Here is a 22,503-nt window from a genome sequence, read left to right as displayed (position 1 = left end):
TAGGAAAGCAGAAGTTGCACAACTTGTTTTGCTTACATATATGTGCTGATTTTAGTAACGGATCCGTTATGTTCACCGTTGAATTCTAACTTGCTAATTGTTAGTTGAATCCTAGCGGAGGTTTTCTGACTAGCTACACCCTCTTCAAACTTTTTAGGGGACAATGAGCATGTTATCTAATCTACCCTTTTAGTTCTCGTTCCTAATAAGCAATGAATACTTGCTTTGCTTTCACGTGAAAAGTTAGAAAGCACTGGGCCTTGCAGAGTCTTAATTTCCCAGGAGGCCACCGCATCTATACAACCTCTGGATTTATTCCCAGTGTCAAAACTAATGTACAGAAACTTACGATCAGCTTTTATTTTGGGTCACTGATATCCTAAACCAGTGACATGAACATAACCTTTTGGACTTATTCCCAGTTCATTTACAACACCATTAAGTTTCTCTTCCCTTTTTATTGATTTCTAAACAACAGTGTTGACTTATTTGTTATTGTAATATATCTTGTAATTTTTAGTATTTTTGTGTATATTTATTCTCTCATGTTTTTTTATATTTAGGAATTCGACTCGTTTGAAAGTCATGAAATTATTAGTTCTCAAAAGACCCAATTAGAACTTTATTTGGATGAAATAACACTTGACCGTGATGTTCAACTCGACGTTCTTTCATTTTGGAAGACTAACGAACATAGATACCCTGAGCTCTCTCTATTGGCAAGGGACATAATGGCGGTTCCTATTCCTACGGTTGCTTCGGAGAGTACTTTTAGTGCGGGTGGGAGAATCCTTAACCAATACCGTAGCACTCTTAAGCCTAACAATGTGGAGACTTTAGTTTCCACGCGTGATTGGTTGTATGGTATCAAAGGTAAACAATTACTAATGTTATAATTTTTTACCTTTTTTGCATCAATATACATGTTATGAATTTGTTTATTGGTTTTTTTAATTGTTTTTATTAATGATAGATGACATGCAACTAAAATTAGAAGAGCTCTCCGAGGATATCGTGCAATTAGATGTCGGAGAATCTATGCAAACACAAGTATGAATCTCTTATACTATGAAGTCTCCTTGGTTTAGTATAAACTTCGATTACTTGAATAATCAAATCTATAAAGTTCCTATGGTTTGATTTATTTGTAATTAAATCTGTTTATTTGATTGTTTTAATATGTTTCCTTAGACAGGAGTGATAACATTTGCTCTCAAGGTCAGATCAGCGTTATTGCTGCTGAAGAGTAGGCTTTGCTATGTCATTTCTTGTTCGATGAAGAACTGATGAACCAGAAATTGAATCATATTTTTGAGGAGTTGTGCAAAATATTGACTTACATTTTGGTATATGTTCTCTTTTGGCAGTAGATAACAATTTGTACTTGACCTAGAATATTATTTGCATCTTGAATAATTCTCTCTCATGTTCTTTGGGTAAATAACTGTTTATTTGGTATCTCTAAAGTGTGATATCTCGCTGTGTCATTTCTGGTTCAAGAAAAGAGTAATAAATTAGAGCTTGCTTCTTTTCGTTTTAGTTCTCTTTGTTGACTTATGACCTAAAGAAAGGATATTTGATGAGGAGTGATGCAAAATGTCAGTTTGCATCTTGGTACATGTTCTCTTTGTATATTTGGTGCTTGGTTTGAAGCACTATAAGAATTATTAATTGTTCTTGCATTGATTTTTTTTTTTCTCCCTCTTAGCACATTATTCTTCATTTCGTATGTGAACTGTCACGCACTTAAAAAGGCAGTAGTCTTCTGATTCAAAGCATTTGAACGCCTTTTAGTTTATCAATCTATGTCATTGCTGCATAACTAGGTTGAAATATTTAAATCCAATGTCGAAACATCTCTTGGCTGATGATAATTGAATATAGTATCCGCAACATTGAAGTGAGGTTTAATAAATGGATCATCCGGGTTATACAGGTCGGGTCGGGTAACCCATTTAATAAACAGGTCGGGTCAAATTGACTCATTTATTAAACGGGTCAGGTCAAGTCATACTTACACGGATCGGGTCAATTATAATCCGACCCAACCCGTTTGCCACCCCTTGGTATCACTGCTATTTTAATCCAGACGGTGTATATCGCTTAGTATTCAGCAGCTCAAATGAAAAATAAGAATGTATATAATACAGTAGGCATGATCTCGATTGTTTTTTGGCACTGGAAGGATCAAAGCACTACATGAAGTTGTACGGTTCCCTCCATAAAAATTATCTTTCAACTTAACTCTGACGGACATTAAAATATAAAAAGGTTAGGAATAGTTTTAACAAGATTTTTCACCAATCAACCAAGTTACGTTTCCTTATGCTAATGAGCAAAGGCATCAAGTTTAATCCAGTGGAAACTCTAATGTCTTCTCCATTCATGAAACTGGTGACCTGCAGCTCTATCATCAAATGCTACCCGTCTCCTTGGATCTAACTGAAATTGAGGATTCCCATCATAAGGATGAGTAACATAACTGACCCTGGTCGACATCTGATCACGTGCATATGGAACAAATCCCGTATTATAACCATGCAACATATGGACATTAGGAATTCTAGCCGCAGATGAAGAGATACCGAAATTGTGACTTGATGTTTGATTGTAATTCCTATGAAAAGCTTCAGCTGATTTGTGATTGTAAATGTTATATGGGTTACTCTGAGGATAGTAGTGATCTGTGTGAATCGGTAGATAACTATATTGTTCTGGATGTGAAAAAGATGATCCTGGATTCCTTGTATTTGCTACCTCGCTTATCTTTGTATTACAATGAGTAGAAGATGAACCCGTGTTTCTTTTCTTTGCTGTCTTCCTCATCTTTGCTTTGCCGTCCCTAGAATATGATCCTGCTTTCTTTACAAAGTTCTGTTTCTTCTTCTCAGTGACGAGCTGCGTATCTTTTTTACATTTCTTGTTCGGGGGTGCTTTCGTTGTAGATGAATTTTTCTTGCGCTTGGCACCTACCAATAATACACTTGTAAATTAGAAACTTGTCATTAATTTCAAGAGAACAAGAATGCTGCTAATAAGAATGTTGAAAGTTAATTTATTGAACATAGGTTCATATTCCCAATTCCACTAGAGTAAATTAACAGGATAGCAGTTTACTGGTAGGAATCAAGAGATCCTGATTTACTATCAAGGACGGCTTGAAGAACATATCATGTTCGCACAGATATTTTATGCCAGTTATTAGTACCCAAAAAGAAACTATGAAGAAACCAAAGTGATCAGTTTCGGGTCAATAATGACGATAATTTGCTAGTCAGTCTTAAGGTATATCAGTAGCCAGACTTGGCCGGTCTCAGTAGGATATAAACCCCAACCCTACAATTTCTCTGGTGGGATGTCGAAATCAATATGTCATACTAAGTACGCCTAAAAGCAACGCACCAAATATTTTGGACCATTATTTCCTACTCAGTTTGATAAAAATCTAAGATGAACAGTTCTATGCACCAATGAAGAAACAAAATAATTTGTATAAACATAGAGGCATACTAAATAGGCATATATATTCAACTAAACACATACAATTTTTATATTTCTGTTTTCCTTTATGATAAATTTCCTATTACACTGTGCTTTGATTGTAAATTGCAATAAATCTTCCTCCCAATTCATTTTCCTCTTCATCAAATTAGATTTTAGCTCATTTACCTCTTTTTTCCATCTACTAACCTTAGGAATATGTTTCATGTATGTTTCCTACAGAACTTTCTAAATTCTAATAAATCTTTGTTTCCGGATGAATAATTTACTAAAAACTAATTCTTAATTTACATGGTCAGGGAATAATCTTTATTGATGTTTAATGGGGAAACCACATTCATGTTAGAAATATACAGCCTACTGAGTCACCAAACTCGCTTCTAGCACAATTTGATTCAAGAAGCCATACTTATTTCTTCAAAATAAAAGATCATACCAGATTACAAAAATTAAAACAAACCTCCATTTGTGGCTTTAGCTTTTGAAATTGCTCTGATGTGTCTTGCTGCTGCTCCCCTACTGTGCTTTTCAGCCAGAATCCTGGACCTTTCTGATTCATTTGGCCAAGGCTGAAATATAGAACACAAGATCAGTTTTATTTTTAATCATTTTGCATTGTTTTTAGTTGCTAAATCAATAATCTAAGGGGAATACAACAAATTACTAAGATGAAAAATGTATTCATGTGCTCATATAGAGCGCTTATATAATCTGCAGATTCAGATTGTTGCTCTCGATTGCATGAGCTTAAACTACGCAACATTCTTAAAATTGACTATCTATGTCCATTGTGGCTACCTAAGTGGAAATCACACTGTTCAAATCAAGAAAACGAATTAGCGTAGTTATTCGCAACCTGCCTTTTTTTCTTTCTTTAACAAGCTCATGGTTGCATTATCTCAACCTGCTTGAGCAAAGCCCTCACTTTCTCAGACATGCCTTGTCCAATATTTTGGCACCTAAGTGGTAGAGCGTCCGTGTTAGGCTGTAACTTAAAATAACAAAAACCTCTTTCTCATGCTTACTCAATTTGGTCATGCTCCTTAGTGAATCCCATTTTGATAGGGAAAGGAAATTTCATCAACCATATTACATTGTTAAGTGTTTTCCTTAAGGGAGATCATGCTAGCTTGGAATTCCTTTTTCCCCTTCTTCCTTTCTTTGAATTTTCTGAGTTATTAATATGTTATTATGTTCTCACTGAACTAATTTAATGATTTTTCACCTTTTGCTGTTCTGAGTAGTCTTAGTTAAGTTTTCTCATGTGCTCAGGTTTGAGGTATATGATCATAATCAAGTGCATCGAATGAAAACCCACAGTTTCACCATTGTTTCGTTATTTGTCATCAATATCTTCACCTCTATGCAACAATGTCATGTAGCTATAATCTAATAACAAAGATAAAGAGTCCTGTCAATTTTTTGCACTGAACAGTGTCTAACAACCACTTGACCACATGGGTTTATACCAACATGTGCTATTTTATTTGTCAAAATATTTATCAACAGTGGGCCAGAGAAAATTTGCCAAGTTGTGAATCTCAAACGTTAATGAGGAAAGAAGATTGTGATTGAAATGGCTGATGTTGCCAGAAATGAAATATGGAAGTAGTTGAGGAAAAACTCATGTTCCAACTCATGATCTAAACGAGTCGCACATACACCCTAGTACATGTTCCCCGACGCTGAGGACATGCTCGAAGTGCGGGTGATTTCGTGATATTTCTTATTAGTTGTCTTGTGTTTCTAATAAGTTGTTTAATTGTCGGCATATCATACATATATAATAAAATAGGTTGGTTTAGATTGATATTAACCTGAAGATTGATGATTATGAATTATTTCCATTCAATATCAAATCGCGGAAAATTCGAATTATGCCTTGAAAATGTTATGAATTATTTCCATTCAATATCAAATCGCGGAAAATTCGAATTATGCCTTGAAAATGAAAAAGAATCATGTATTTACACGAAATCTCCAGTATTTTCATTTTCAACTGCTACAAGATCAATAATGTCATGAGCTTGGGCTTCTGTTGCTGACATAAAAACATCCCTTTCCATGTCTTCGGATATAACCCATAAGAAATATCACGAAATCGCCCGCACTTCGAGGATGTCCTCAGCGTCGGGGAACATGTACTAGGGTGAAGAAATATCACGAAATCGCCCGCACTTCGAGGATGTCCTCAGCGTCGGGGAACATGTACTAGGGTGTATATGCGACTCGTTTAGATCATGAGTTGGAACATGGGTTTTTCCTCAACTTCCATATTTCATTTCTGGCAACATCAGCCATTTCAATCGCAGTCTTCTTTCCTCATTAACATTTGAGATTCACAACTCGGCAAATTTTCTCTGGCCCACTGTTGATAAATATTTTGACAAATGTTTATCTTACAAAAAGTAGAATAGATAACCACGTAAAAATTGATCTTATCGACAAATGTACCTGGCGAAAAGTTTTTAGCCTATACAAATTGCGTCCCTTCACAAGCAAAGGAAATAGCGGTGGTAATGCCTTGACGCCTTTGCTCCACAAGACATCAATCTTTCAAATCGATTAAACAGCGGTTATGATAGAAATTTGCTCGAAAACATATCAGTTGGATAGTTTGTCTTACACTGAATGTGTGCTGCTGTTTGTCGGCACCATAGCTTTCACTCACAACCCTTCCAGCAACTATTCGCTTTCCTATAATCTTTGCACCTCCACCCTTTTTAACTTTGTTAAACCTGTTTGGAAAAAGTTGAACAAAGGCCTCCGTAAGGGATTAAATAACACAAATGGGAGTTTCACTAGAGAAAATGCATCAAAATAGATTTATAGTTTAAGAGTTGCATACTTCTCATATACCCTTTGCTTGAACTTGACAATGTCACCTCTGCAAACATCACCTGCATTACAATAGAGTGGATTTAATCTTTACTCAACAAGTATTCAAGGCATTTAGATATCAATGAGAGTATTTCCACCTGTACAGTTGATAACAAAGGTTGATTCCGGGTACAACTTTACACCATTTCCATCTTTTATCCTGATTCCCAGCAGAGAGATAATATAATTAGGTAACTCTCGACTAATTTATTCTTTCTGCTGGAAGATACAACACATGCACATATTAAGACTCAAAAAGATACCATTCAAGCAACTTCAAATGCATTTAATAATCACTACAGTTAACTTTCTATTTGAATATAATTATTAAAAAAAATTCATGTCAAAATAGCACTAGAAACTGTAAGAATCATGCTTAAAATTAAGGTTATCGATAGCGGATAATGTCGCGTAGCAATGAGGCATTGTTAAGCATATTAGCGGCTATTGCAGCAAAATAGCGGTAAAAAACACAAAGTCAAATAACGGTCTAATTTAGATATGTATAAATATTCAAAAAAAATTAAAGAAAAATCTAAAAAATCTAAAAGTGCATATTTCATGATTTAAAGAGATTTTAAACATGAAATAGACATGTATAACACCGAAGACGACTGGAGAAGGATTCAAAGAGTCATTGTCTTCGAGAAGAGGAGCTGAACGGTGAGAGGACTACAGTAAGAGCAGCTCACGACGAGAGAAGGTGAGAGGAAGTGTTGAGGGAGGTGCCGGAAGCTGTGGGACACTGCGGGAATACGTCAAAAATGGCAAGAGGCGGTGGGATGCAGTGGTTGTGGGTCAAATTTAATTTTTAAAATATAAACCTCAAACCGCTTTTAAATAGCAGTCAAAAAACGGATATGGCCCACAATCATCTGCTATTCACTGCTATAGCGCACTATTGATCGTTTTTGCGAGCAGAAAGCGCATATTCCATAATATATCACCGCTATTGGGAGATAGCGTAGTAGAAAAGGACCGCTAACGCTATTAGTGTTACGATTGCGGTGTTATTTATTGCTACCTATAACAGTGCTTAAAATATAAATAAATAGTCGCATGGATTTCACTAGACACAAAGGCCACAATAAAACAAGGTAAAGTTCAAGGGACAGTTACAAGATGTTGGATATAAGGGCAAAGAATAATTGAATCAGCTACAACCAATCAAAGCAGCTAAGACACAATTATGATGTGCGATAAAAAAACCTTCCGTACCTAGTCACATACTCATGGCTAGCTGCAACATGGATGGCATCATTAATTTGAATGACCATCTTATAATTAGCCTGATCTCACCATCTTCAGTGTTACTTCCCCTCCTTATGGTATCACGTACTATGCATACATGTTCATAAAAATCATCATGCGCTAAAATATAAATATTTATACTCACAGATAACTTATGTTACTTATCTATCTATGGAATAAATGACAAAATTTGTTCCATTACTTGACAGCGTTCGTTTCACAAATCTTGATTATTTATTACAGATGACGTGATTTATTATCTAAGTTGCATGGAAACAAGTGGGGGTATTGGTGCGGGTACAGGACACGCTAAATTTGTAAAAGATAGGGTACAAGTAGATATACATATGTATGTGTATGTCTATATATGTATCAAAATTAAATAATTTACATGTGATCAATGTTCATCACAAGCTATGGAATGAAAATTCCCATAATATTTTTATGTTTTCTATTTATGTCGACTACACATTGCAAAACAACTTGCTTGTTAACTAGATATCCAAAAGCTTTCTATCATAGTTCTTAACTGGGTATGGGCTGAAACAAACTTGACCCATGTCCAATGATTTTCAATAAATATATGGGAAGCGTGGTACATACGTCCAATAAGTGTATAACGAATCTACTTCTTTATTACTAAAGGAGAACAACAAAACAGTTAATATGAACAGTAATCTAAGATTATAAACAATGAAAAAAATTAAATAAATAACCCACGCTCTCTCTCCAACTCATCTCTGTACCCTCTCTCCAACTTCCCTCTTTACAACCCACGTTCTCTTTTCCCACAAGGCCACGACCCACGTTCTCCTTTAAAAAACTTCCCACAATCCCTTATCGCCAAAAACTCCCAGTCTTCGATCTCCATCTCCTCTCTCCCCTCCACAGTTTAGATGCGCCTTTTTCTCCCCTTTTATTCACAGAAAAAACCCTAGGTTCTATCTCATCATCAAGAAACCCTACCTCCAGTTCAATCCGATGGCAGAATCGGCGAGCACGTGGGCGCATGCGCTGACTCAGATCTCACTGTACACCATTGATTCGATCGGGATCGCCATCTCAATCGGCGTTTCGGTTCTCGGTGCAGCTTGGTACTAATTCAATCTCAGTTCTATTTCTTATTTTGGGTTGTTTTGTGGTGATTTTAGAGGGATTTACACAACTGGTGGTAGCTTGACAAAATGGACCTCACCGGCGACGGCGGAGGGAACTCTCTGTCGGCGGGCCCCGACGCAACGAAGCGCAAAGTCTGTTACTTTATGATCCCAAGGAGAGCAACTACTACTATGGCCGAGGCCACCCAATGAAACCCCCATCGGATCCGGATGACCCAAAGAGAATGATATACAGAGAAATATTTGCTTGAACCTGTCAATCGAGTTTATATAGCTTTTTTCTGACAACTATACAGAGAAATATTTTAGGAATAGTTCTTTGTTTCAATTAATTTGAGGGAAAGTAGGTTACCTATGAATACTTGGTTCAAATTTACTAAACATAGACCAAAGCCAGCAAGGCTAATTCCAAAAATCTTTCATATAGGCTAATGTTTCATAATTGCATCCAAGAATGCTAGAAATATATTGTTACAGAGTGCTTTTAGTTTAAGAGGAGTTTGAAAGAATTTGGTGATCCAGTTTATCAAGTTAATTTTTTTCTAGATAGTAGAACTGCTTTAGCTTAAAGAATTTCCAGTTTAAGAGGAGTTTGAAAGAATTTTTTTTCTTCTAGATATGGAAATGGGCGGAAGAAACTAAGGCAAGCTGAGCTATTAGCCAATAGTAGTTTCAAGCAAGAATTATATGTGAGTTTGAGTTCGCAGAGAAAATTCAGACCTTAGGTCAAAATAGTATGTTGATCTCACATCTAGCAGCTATTATAGTCAAAGACGAGTGATGTTATCTAATTAAAGAAATACTTTCATTTTTGCTATTTCTGTAAGTAAAATTTAAATTCAAAGTTGTAACTTTGCTTGGCTAAAGAAATAGATTTGGGACTAACATCATCTGTATAATAAGGCGAGTCATATTTGCTTACTGTTAAATAGACTACCGAATGAAATATAATAGTTAAGAGGAATAATTAATTAATTTTTTGGTTTGTTTCCACCCCTACGTGATTACGCAGGTCTTCAAGCCCAACCCGGCATGTGACCGTGATCTCTGTCGTTTCCATGCCGACGATTATGTCTCCTTCCTCCGGTCGATCACTCCCGAGACCCAACATGATCAGATGATGGCTTTGAAGAGGTTCAATGTTGGTGAAGATTGTCCTGTATTTGATGGGATTTAAATTGTTGTGTATGCCGTTGATTTTAGGCTAATTTGCATTTTAATGCCCCAAAGCTTCAACCTCTTTTAAACTTTGATACCCTCAAGTTTTATTTTAAAAATTTGATCCCCAAAGTGTTTCATTGACACTAATTTAACAATTTCATAATGTATAGAAGTCATATGTAATTCTAAGATATGAGAATTGAAGTAATATGTTAATTTCAAGTTATATTTTTTAAACGGAGGCCTTTGATATCACTTTTTTGTTTGTTTCTGAAAGATAAAATGGTGAAGATTTATAAATTTCGAGTATGTCGGATTTCAAGATGAAAACATAGTTTTTATTAAAATTGTAATACTTAATGCACGTAAAAATATCATTTGTGGGTGTTTGGGTTTTGGTAGTATGAAAAAGATTATCCATATGCATATAACTCTCAAAACGTACGTATACAAGGCAAAATCACAGTGCGTACACTCATATAACCATGATTCTTTGAGTTTTTGGTTAAAAAATATTATGTCACTAATTAATATATATTTTTGTAGGTATCGTATGTTAATAATATTAGAAGCATTCATTAATTGATTATGTTAGTCATGTTAACACCATTGAATTATATAAATGCATGCTTTTTCTAAGGTTTCTCGGCCTCGCTCTTGATCTTGGCCTTCACTGCTTGCTTCATCCATATTGGCTTCATCGCTGATGTTGTTATTGCTCGAACTGCCATTGATTGCGACGAAACCCTAGAATTTGAGGAAGGGAGAAGGGAGACTAATCGAATCATACTTTTCCCGACATTTTCGTATTTATATAGATAATGCTTCTTTTTTGTTTATTTATTAACAAACATGAATGTCATTATTTGCATTACATCTACTCTTTCATTTCTAAAGCAGAATACTTTATTTTGGTAACATGTTCAGTATTTACAGAAAATCTTTTAGATACCGTGCTTTGCACGGGTCTAAATACTAGTGTTTTAAATTAAAGAATGTATTATATAGTTGCGTACACACTAAATAAATGTATGCATATATTCAAGAAGTGTCCAAGAAGTTTGGGTGCAGGTATGGGTGGGGTATGGCTTCAGATAGAAGTACCCATGTAACATAGTCTACATTACTCGGACACGGCGGTTTGGCCATCGTACCGGCGTCGATACGACCCGACACCGATCCGGATACGAAATACAGGTCGGATACGGTGGTTGGCACTCGGATACGACGAAGTTTGTGAATCGAAAAACCAAAAATAGAGAAAGAAAAGATGAAATTACATACCAAATTCGCTCGAAAATAGGGAAGGCAGTCGAGGAAGGAGTAAACGACAATCTTCGAGGAACGACGAGCTTCAAGGGATGACGAGCTTCGAGGGAGGAGCCGGCGACGAGATTCCAGGGAGGATTCGGCGACGAGATTTGAGGGGAGACGAGCTTCGCGGGAGAACAATGAGATCTGGAATGAGATCTGGAGGAGAGAGGAAGGAGCCCTAGAATCATCAATTTGGAGTGAGATCTGGAGGAGGAGAGAGAGGAAGGAGAGAGGAAAAAGGAGACGATCCTTGGATCTGAAGGAGGCGGCGGAAAGGAGCACAGGGGAAAAAGGAAAATGTGGGAACCCTAGCCCTAGAACCTATTTATATGGGTAGTCTTTGTAAATAAAAAATTGTATACTTGTAACATTTTGTATGGGTAGCATTTGTATGGGTAAAATTTGTAAATAAAAAAATTTGTAAATAAAACTTGTAATATTTACCTTGTAATATTTATATGGGTAGCATTTGTAAATAAAAATTTGGGTATATTTTGTATACTTGTAATATTTACCTTCCATTTCAACAATATACTTGTAATATTTTGAGGAATGCTTGTAATATTTTTTTTATTGTCGTATCCCCGTACCCGTATCCAAATTTAGGACGGTGTCCCCGTATCCAAAATTTTCAGAAATTTCGTATCGGACACTCGGATCTGCACCCGTATCGGATACTCGTACCCGAGTCCATGTAACGTAGAACATAGTTTATTATCCACACATACATATACATAAAGTAAAGCTAGAAAGACTATAGCGAACCAAGGGCTCTGTTCGCCACTTGCTTATATGTTTGATGCGTGTCTTGATATACATCACACACCAACATGAATCTCAGAGCAAAAATAAGAGATTAAAAAGCTAATGGACAGAGTCCTCAATCCACTTAAGTTTGTTCTGAATTTTTCCTGTATGTTGCGAATGTTTGTTCAACTGAGAAGAGAAGGAAATGATGTCTTACATGCTATACGAGAAGCTTATCTTATGTGGAAGTTTCCAATTATCCTTCCTTAAGTGGGAGCACAATCACAAACTTTGAACTCTTCCTGCTAGGTTACCAACTATTAGTCATGAATTTATTATGTATTTTCCGGCTCCTGAAAATTATTCAGATGATCCAAAAGATAGCACTTATTGGCAAGTTCACTGAAAATGCAAATTCATGCCCGACTATGAGACATTGCGGGTCAGAATAGGAACCTTGGACTCCAACCAAAAGCCATGTAAATATTGTGTCAAGTAGTGTTTTAAAGCGATACGCCATAGCACCTCAGAAGCTCAAGCAAGACAATACTGTACCTTAGCGCCTTGCATGCCGTCAGGTAATGAAAGTTACTAAGACGATATTGAGGGCATGTAACTATTTGGAAACATGAAAGTTCAGCCTTAGTCATTATTATTATGCTAATAGTTGCCAGTTAGATTTACTATTCAATATTGTTACTACTTTATTTAGATAGTTCAGGTCTTGTTAAGTATTATAATTTGTGACTTCGAAATTCGGTTGTACAAAATTTGTCCTATTGTAGTTTATTGATATTGCGTTTAATTGCATATTATTTGTAAAGTGTATGAATTTTTTGAATATTTTTTTCTGTGGTTCACTCAGCCAATTGTCTTTTTTGTGCCTCTCGCATTAGACAACGTAGCCCTGGCCTCGCCTTTTGCTTCTAAATAATTGGTGCCAAGCTCTCAGCTATTCTGAGTGTTAAGAGCTAAACCTAGTAAATCAGTAACAAAACTTATTCTCTATTTTGCGTCAATCCACATTTCTCCGTCTACCCAATCCTAGCCAGTAGTTCAACTATACTCAGCATTTTCTCCTATTTCTTGTTTGATGTGACAACTATTGAATACACAGTAGATGTTCTTATCAAGAGATTGAGTTATGTACAGACTCGCAGACCTATTTCAACATATTAAACCTGAGCTAAAGCTTCCAGCTACAATTTTTAGTATCCCTCTAAATACTAATTCCAAAGGAAATATAGAAGTGGAAGAAAAGAAGATCTGAAGGACATTCGAATAGCTTTGCGACTTTTGCACGAAGGATGGGGTTTTCACCAATTTCTCTTTCGAGGTCAAAGATCTAAATTCACATGTATCCAAGCAAACAAATATTGCAACTCTTTGGATATATTGTTTTCTTACAATAGTTTCTACTGGTCCCCATACTTTGGAGACATCTAGGTCTACCAAAGGCATTAACTTGAAATTTGAAATAATCAATTTAATGACAGTACTTATGTACCAAAATTATTTTCATGGTAACATCTCTGAAGCACGGATTCGCCCCCGGAGGCCACGAATCTGAGTCTGACTCGAATTAGACACAGATTCGTGCACGATACGTGTCGGACACGATCAACAGTCAAATTAGGCTCGGACACTATCAAAGGAGCTCGGACACGGCTCGGATTCGCCCAAGAAAAAAAAACTAAGTGCGCGTGAGATAAACAAACTCGAACCCAAACCCAAACCCAAACCTAAACTCAAACAAAAGATCGCAAGCACTAACCCTAATTTTCGTTCTCTCACCCGACGCCGCCATAGTTCATTGTCGAAGCCCCGTCGAAGATCCGAAGTTCTGCTCCTCGTCAAAGCACCGTCGAAGCATTTCAGTCCTCGTCGAAGCTTCTCGGAGCCTCTCGTGGCCTCGTCGATTGCCAAAGCGCGTCGAAGCCCTAGTCGAAGCCTTTCGGAGCTGCCGAGGCGTCGTCAAAGTCCCCTCTGTCTAAGCCTGTCGTAGTCGTCGTCGAAGTCCTCATCGATCTCGTCTAAGCATGTCGTCGTCGTCCACAAAGTCCCCTCTGTCGAAGCCGGAATTCTTGATATCACCACCTTGTCTCTTGATGAACCACCATGGAGAACGTATTGTTTGCTGATGATGAAGGCAATGAAGAAGTCATCGGACTAGCTTCCACTTCATCTTGAGGTACTTTTTGTTTACAAACTTGTTATTTTATGATAGATTCATTTTTAGATTGTTAGTTGAATTTTATAAATTTTTCTATATATAATAATAATTTTTTAAAAAAATTCCTTGTCGTATCCTCATATCCTATTTTTTAGATTTTGACGTATCTCGTATCCGTGTCTGTATCGTATCCGTGTCCGTATCGTATCCGTGTCCCGTATCCGTATCCATGCATCATAGGGTAACATACAAAACAACAAAACAATGTACAGTTTGTAGGCAACTTTTGAATGAAAAATGGTGTAGCACCATCCTATCGGCTTTCAGGGTGAGAAATTTACAACTAAAGTAACATCACATCGAAAATAAAAATCTAGTCAAATTCCATAGCGAATGACTGACCTCCAGTGCTCCAGAATCCTCGTAATAGATGTTTCTTTGGTCCCAGTTATCCGAAGCTCATGTTTTCTCAAATAGGCTCTGCACTCTTCCAATTTCAGTACGTTTAGATTTTTCCCTCCTATTAAATGAAAAAGAATATCAGCAAACATCCTAACCAGCTAAAAGCCAGTGGGTCAAAACAAGCATTACTTTTATGTCCAAATGCACTATTCTGGATGTTGTTATGTGTGAATAAAGAACTGTTTTAAATTTCAGAACCTAAACATCTAACTGAGTAATAGTTCTTCACTTAGAAACTGACATAGAATATAGACAATTTACTGGTTGAGACAATTGGGCAGAAGATTTGTGTGGATAACTTAGCTATACATGAGTGACACAATTATGGATGATGACTGGTGGCCTATTTGCATAAATAAAAAGGACTGCAAATTTTTAGCAGAGACAAAAGTAACTGCATGGCATTTGTAAGTACTAACCTCTCTCTTTTTGTTCTATCTAAGGACACTTGTAAGGATAAAAAAACTACCAAATGTAGGAAGAATACCACTCGAAGAGAGGCTTGAAAGAAAAGAGACCAAACAATAACAAAGAAATATCATGTTTTTACATTATAAAACAAGGTTTTCCGGAAAACAAATCATGACTTACAAAATTCCAAAACATAAACGTTAGAAGTAAGCTTTGGTTTCATCTCCCAATCACCTATGCAAAAGCGAAAGAAAATAACAATTCACTTTGCTGTTGTAAATAGTGTTTGGTGAAGCGAAGAAAATGGTTCACTTTGCTCTTGGAAATAGTATTTGGTTTGATAAATCAAAGGTATATGCAAACTATTATGAAAGGCAACAAGAGTTTTTTACATTATATAAATGAAAAACTGACTGCTACCACTTTTTTCAACAAACCAGATTTCACAAATATAGTGATTATGTGTGTACATTATAAGCTATGAGCTATCTAACAAGTATCTTCCCCAATGATGAACCTCAAATCTCCCTCAACCATAAACGTTTGCCTAAACACGTTCATGTAATATAATGACTCTTTCACATCCTGTGCTCGTACCCTGAAAAGCTGGCTGCCTTATATTATAATATATGCAAGTCCAACATCAAATGTCAATATTCAAAGAAGCCGATGCATTCATATATACAAATGATGTTAATGCTCCGTCATATTTTTAACTTATGCTGAATAGAGTTAAGTTGAAGAGCTCATTAAGATGTATCATGATCATCTGTTGATAGTTGGATCTACATATTATCGAATTTAAGTAACCTTGTACTGGGTAAGAACTGTAATGGGATTGATATTATCGGGTTCAATAGAAAGTACAAAAGACAAAGCCATTTTCAGAACAATTATGAGAAAGGACAAATTTTCAAAACCAACCTATTTGGACTTTTATTCCCAAAAAAAGACCCGTTTCACATTTATTTAGAGAAACCGACATGGTTTCAGCCTCAGCGCTGAAACCAGGTCGGTTTTTGAAAAAAACTCTCCGAAACTTCACGGGAGTTGAACTCCCGTGAAGTTTTTTGAACTACGAAACTTCACGGGAGTTCAACTCCCGTGAAGTTTCGGAGAGTTTTTTTTCAAAAACCGACCTGGTTTCAGCACTGAGGCTGAAACCAGATCGGTTTTTGCAATTATTTTTGAATGGGGTCGTTTTTTGGGAATAAAAGTCCAAATAGGTTGGTTTAGAAAATTTGTCCTTATGAGAAAAATGAAGAAATGGAGGTTTGATGCCTTATAGCTAGTCGAGGGAAAACAAATAGACTGAACCAAGATCTCTACCCATTTCCACAACAACCATTAACATAAATATCTATAAACAGAGAGAAGGATGTATATACCACGTAGAAGATCAACTACTTTGTTGCAGCGCTCTTCAACTGTGGATTTCCCCTTCGACTCGTCATCGCCATCCTCCGAGTCCTCATCTGCATCATCATTTGATGACCCGCTTCCATCCTCGCTGTCAATTCCATTCCAAAGGGGAAAAAATTAATAAAAAGAACCCTGAGAAATCCGTTCTAATCTGAAATTAGGAAAATTGCGAACCTAATAAGTTCCTCTTCGTAGCTTTCCTCTTCAGACTCGGGTTCTTCCTCGGATTCGGAGTCAAATTCGGATTCTGATGCTTCGCCTTCTTCCTCGTCTTCGGAGGATGAACGTATGCAGACTACTGCTCGCTTTCCTCTCGAAGCAGCAGCCGCCATTTCTTCTCAATTTTGTGAAGGGCAGAGGAGAAAAAGGGGAAGTTAGGGAGGATGAAACGGACAAATTTTCAAAACCAACCCTTTTGGTTTTTTATTTGTAAAAAACGATCATTTTCAGTTTTATTTGCAAAAACCGACCTGGTTTCAGCCTCAGCGCTGAAACCAGGTCGGTTTTTGAAAAAAAGTTTCCGAAACTTCACGGGAGTTGAACTCCCGTGAAGTTTAGCAGCTTTGAATTAAGCTGCTAAACTTCACGGAAGTTCTACTCCCGTGAAGTTTCACAGTTCAAAATAAAAATTTTGATTTTTTTATTTGTAAAAAACGACCCATTTTCAAAATATTTAAAATTTCCGAGGATGAAACAATAGCCAAATCTATGGACAAATTTTCAAAACCAACCTTTTTAATTTTTTTATTTGTAAAAAACGACCCATTTTCAAAATATTTGTAAAAACCGACCTGGTTTCAGCCTCAGCGCTGAAACCAGGTCGGTTTTTGAAAAAAAGTTTCCGAAACATCACGGGAGTTGAACTCCCGTGAAGTTTAGCAGCTTATTTAAAAGCTGCTAAACTTCACGGGAGTTCAACTCCCGTGAAGTTTCGGAAACTTTTTTTCAAAAACCGACCTGGTTTCAGCGCTGAGGCTGAAACCAGGTCGGTTTTTGCAAATAAAACTGAAATAGGTCATTTTTTACAAATAAAAAACCAAATGAGTTGGTTTTGAAAATTTGTCCCCAAATCTATACTTCTACGCAAAGACGGGGGGTGTTAAAAAAAAATTTATTTGTTTTTTTACCCTCCTAAATTGTAATAAATTTTATCCATGTCATTATTTTTAATTAATATTTTATTAAATAAATATAACTACTTATTACTTATATATTCCTCACCTTCCTAAATAATTATAATTATCAATAATATTATAACTATTAATTATTTAAAAGTAATAAAATAAAATAATTTATAAAATAAGTATACGTTATTATTAACTAATTATTATAATATTTATTTATGAATTATAATAAAATAATTAAAATAATAGTATAGAATAATATATTATTAATTGTCACGCTCCGCTTCCCAAAATTCCGGGGAATCGAAACATGTGTACGTCAACATGCATGGCACACAGCAAGACCCCACAAGGGAAAAATAGAAACGATCGAACGACCAATGCAATAACAATAATAATAAATAGAAACATGCAGCTGGAATACTAACAAGCTAGATGCAATTCACCACTAGAGTATAACAATCAGAAGAATCCATAAACTATTAGACCCTAGAGGGGGGGTGATTAGGGTCTTATGCTAATCTAATCCGATTAAAATGCCATAAAACTAATTAATACGTTATCCTAGCAGTAATGAAAATACACCACAATATTGTAAGGCTAGGTAAGCGAATGGTAGACAAATGAGATATATCCTATATGATGAATTATATATATATGCAAGGATATATAAACTAAACACAAGATAATATTCCTACCCCAAGAAAATAAACAATAGATATATGTAATGATATATAAACTAACACAAGGGTAAATAATCTAAACAAAGATAGTGGATGAAAGAGATAAATGAGCTAATGACAATGCGATATAAGATATGACATAAATTATATGAACGGCCAAAGCACACCTCAAAACAAGCGAATATGATCACGGAGTTCGGACCTTCCGTCCTACGTCTCCGCTCCCCACTGCCCGGGGAGAAATCCACTATCAACCGGGTTTTCTACGTTCACCCGAATAACGTTTACGCTACTCTCGCACAGTATCGTTCAACCAGCTCACCGATAAACGTCACTTCCTCAACACTTCACGATCGGTTTCTCTAGCGTTCACCGAAAAACTTCTCACTAACACACTGCGTTTTCTATTCTAGCTCAAAACTCGAAAAACCTCACTAAACTACAAAAAAAACACACGGTGCTCGGTTTTCTAGCTCACGAAAACCTAAAAACACTTCACCAATGTAACAAAATATAACCAATTTGTTCTCTAACAATAGATGAGACACACACAATGAAAGCACAACTCAAATGTTACAATCATCTCACCACCCAACTATACTATGTAATGAAAGATACAATTAAGCTCAAATGTGGGTGTGTGTATAACAATGAAGTAAATAAGATCATATCAACTAAAAAGAAAAACTCAAGTATTTGGAATCTACTTTAGAACAATGATCAATCAAATCAAGTATATACAATCGTACAAGGCTCAGAGTTTGAGTTTAGAAAAAACTTCTCAATTTGATGAACAAGAGATGAGGGATTATAGTTGGAAGCTTCAAAACTTCAATAGATAATCTCCTCAAGCTCTGTGGAATTCCCCGATTCACCAAAACAACTCTCAATTTCTGCTTAAAAGCTTTTTAAACACACTGTAAACCAACTAAAACGCCATTGTAAAAAACTTTTAATTAAACGCTTGATTAAAAACTCTCTTAAGTTCAGTTTGAAAAAGTGACATCAGCAATGCCGGGTTATATACCCCTAGAAAAATTTCAGCAAAAACACCCAACTCCAAAACAAAAAGACCAAAAGACCCCAGGCCCCCCCTAACCGGTAACATAAAACTAATCCAGTTGAACAAACAGTAAGCCATCGTCGGTCGACGCGGGAAATTTTGTCTGGTCGAGCCGATGGGAAAAGTTTTCGGTCGACCGACTGGAAAATTCGGTCGACCGCCGTTATCCAGGGTCGAAAACATGAGAAAAACCACAGCCTGACATCTTTCGGGTCAGACCGGTGGCGGTCATGACGCGATGGAGTCGTGTCGACCGGACCCGGTCGACCGACAGACTCTTCTCTGTCGCCCAAGTGGCTGAAAAAACCAAAAAACTCGAACTGATCGTCGACCGGTCCGTCGACCGAGATCTGACGACGCACCGGCCACCAGCTGAGGAAAACCTGATGTTGCTGATTTTTAAAAAAAGCTGTTTAAAAACAAATGATCTGAAACAAATTCACAAAAAAAATGTAAAAACTTTGGGGAATGATTGTAGACATGATAATAACATGCTACACATGACTGGTTTCGGAAAAAGGACTTGCGCCAATGAAATAATCATCAAATCGATTTTTTACAAAAATAGTCCAAAAATGGAAAATATGATTGATATTTGATATTTGACTTAAACCAACTTGTTAAAACTTTTGTGAAATTTTTTTGTAGGACTTAGTAAAAGCATGTATAAACTGATATTGAAATCTATAACTAAAGAATTATAAGACACATATTTTCAGACACAAAATTGCGGATATTCTATGCAATGTTTCGAACAAACAATAATAGAAAATTAATGAAATATAGAATTTTCAATATATATAACCAGTAAAAACTCAAAAACATTATGTATGTAATATATAATAACTATATATAATGCATAGATGGAAACACAAAACTAAGTAATATATAATATATATTATGACTATATATATAGTATATACGAAGAAAACCAATAAAATAAATGTGGTGTGTATAGATATTGAGGCTTAGAGTATATGAAGCACACATAATATAAACTCCTAAAAACTAAATACCACAAAGCTTGATTGGTCCTTCAATATGCTTGACTTGTAATCTTTGCGGATGAAGCATTGAACTTGATCTTAACTTGAGATTGTATGTGCTTCACTCGCACTAATTCCGCCAACCCCATTTGATAATGCGTCGTTAATGGGCGCAGATCCATCCATCCTCCAAACTACGTTGTTTGTCTACAAATGAATAGATAATACAGCACTAGACAAACAACATTAGTAGTAAATTGTTTGTAAATCATCATCAAAACAAGAAGGCCAACATAAACATCCAAGTAACAAGGTCATACAACTAGATGGAATTAATACTTAAAAATCTACAACACAAGACGTAGTACATCGAGTGAAATAATCTAAATAAGAAAACTCTCATGTATATATCATAGGCTAAATACCCATACTGGTATTTTAATTTCACCCTATTTACCAAGAAGGTATTTTAATTAGGCAAACCTGCTTTAATACATTTTAATTGATTCAACTTACCAACAAGGCCATTTTTCTCGTCGGCGACCAGTTTTCCGGCGAAAGCTCGTCATGTGTGTGGCACGTGATGACTTAAACTAATTTTTAGCTGCTGATGTGGCACAAATTTTCTGACGTGGCGGTGTTTAAAGGCGTAAATTAACCCTCTAACAATCACAATTCACCTAAAATAGGACAAATCGGTGCCACATCAGCAGCTAAAAATTAGTTTAAGTCATCACGTGCCACGCACGTGACGAGCTTTCGTCGGAAAACTGGTCGCCGACAAGAAAAATGGTCTTGTTGGTAAGTTGAATCAATTAAAATGTCTTAAAACATGTTTGCCTAATTAAAATATCTTCTTGGTAAATGGGGTGGAATTAAAATACCAATATGGGTATTTAGCCATATATCATATGTCTCAAATTGTAGATAATTAAATATTAATCCCGATCTATGTATGAAAAGAAATATAACTAGTCCATATGTCTCAAATTGTAGATAATTAAATATTAATCCCGATCTATGTATGAAAAGAAATATAACTAGTCCACATCTCACAAGAATCCATGATCTATGTATGAAAAGAAATATAACTAGTCCACATCTCACAAGAATCCATAATCATCTAAGGTGATAATAAAGAAAGTTTCTAATTGTAGATATCAAACAAAGCCTACCATAGGACACACAAGCATATTATTCTTATTTTACATGTTATTTGAATTGGAGAGAATATTTTCATATATATAATCGGGTCTCCGTAAACCTATCCGGGGGTCACGCCTTCAAGTCAAGTATTAGCCCTTTGGCCCATGTATATATATATATATATATATAACTCACGATATCAGGAAAGCGCATGCGCCCATTTATATACATGTTATATTCTCCGTCCAATTATCTTTTATAAACCCCATGTTTGTCAGTTTAATTTAAGTGACCATACATGAAATATTGTGTACTAGCCACGGAGTTACCGTGGAACGACTTCTGTAAAACTATAAAAATAACTGTGACCCATAATACATCCGATCAAGAGTGCATCGTCTAGTCAATACTATAATAGTAATAGTCAAGGAAACCTCATACCGGGATATCGATATCAAGGGAACTCGGAACTCCTCACATCGGGATATCGATGTCGAGTGAGTATAGCCATGCTTTGAAGCACACTTATAAATCATACTTTTAACAAGAGTCGTCTTCATGTACAGTCTCTCCTATTGGATAACAACTAGGTGATAAAATAACAAATTTCCATACAGTCATTCATCAAACAAATCCCACACATGTAATAACATATCACAGTCTAATCTATGCATGTAATTCATAACAGATCTAAAGTTCTAATAAATGACAATTAAAAAATGTAAATTCGCACGTGCTTATTTCATAACAAATATAAGAATTGTAATAAACTAATCTAGAATCGGAATCTTACGCATAATTAATAGATCTAAAATTGTACGAAATAATAATGAGAACATGGTACTTGTGCATAATTAATTTACGACAAAATTAAGAATTAAAATGAATGAGAAATCATAAAAAAGGGATATTGCCTATGAGTTTCTGTCGAACGTATCGATGTTAACGTGCGAGTCCATGGTTAAGGCGGCGGCGAGCGTCGGTGTTAGGGAATTGGCGTTGACTGTCGGCGTGCGGATCTGGGCCGAGGGGTCGGATGTGGGGCTGTGGTGACGACATGA

The 22,503-nt window shown here is 36.0% G+C and overlaps 1 protein-coding gene across 2 annotated transcripts; it reads right to left on the bottom strand.

Annotated features, from left to right (window-relative positions):
• On the bottom strand, positions 2,098–16,820 carry LOC109834019 (zinc finger CCCH domain-containing protein 62-like). 2 transcript variants are annotated; one of them, XM_020401904.1, is made up of 9 exons: positions 16,615–16,819; positions 16,407–16,528; positions 14,548–14,665; positions 6,480–6,541; positions 6,350–6,401; positions 6,128–6,239; positions 5,956–6,054; positions 3,962–4,070; positions 2,098–2,969 (listed from the first exon to the last, which is right to left on the bottom strand). In XM_020401904.1, the coding sequence occupies exons 1-9, from the start codon at positions 16,770–16,772 to the stop codon at positions 2,368–2,370; spliced, it is 1,434 nt and encodes a 477-aa protein (XP_020257493.1). In that variant the 5' UTR covers positions 16,773–16,819; the 3' UTR covers positions 2,098–2,367. The 2 variants fall into 2 exon arrangements, with proteins under 2 accessions (XP_020257493.1, XP_020257494.1); XM_020401905.1 differs by lacking the exon at positions 5,956–6,054 and having other exon boundaries at positions 16,615–16,820.

Source organism: Asparagus officinalis, chromosome 3 (assembly GCF_001876935.1).
Source record: "Asparagus officinalis chromosome 3, Aspof.V1, whole genome shotgun sequence".
NCBI classification, from domain to species: Eukaryota; Viridiplantae; Streptophyta; class Magnoliopsida; order Asparagales; family Asparagaceae; genus Asparagus; species Asparagus officinalis.
Note: the sequence above shows the minus strand (reverse complement) of the source record. Positions and strands in the feature narration are given on the sequence as shown.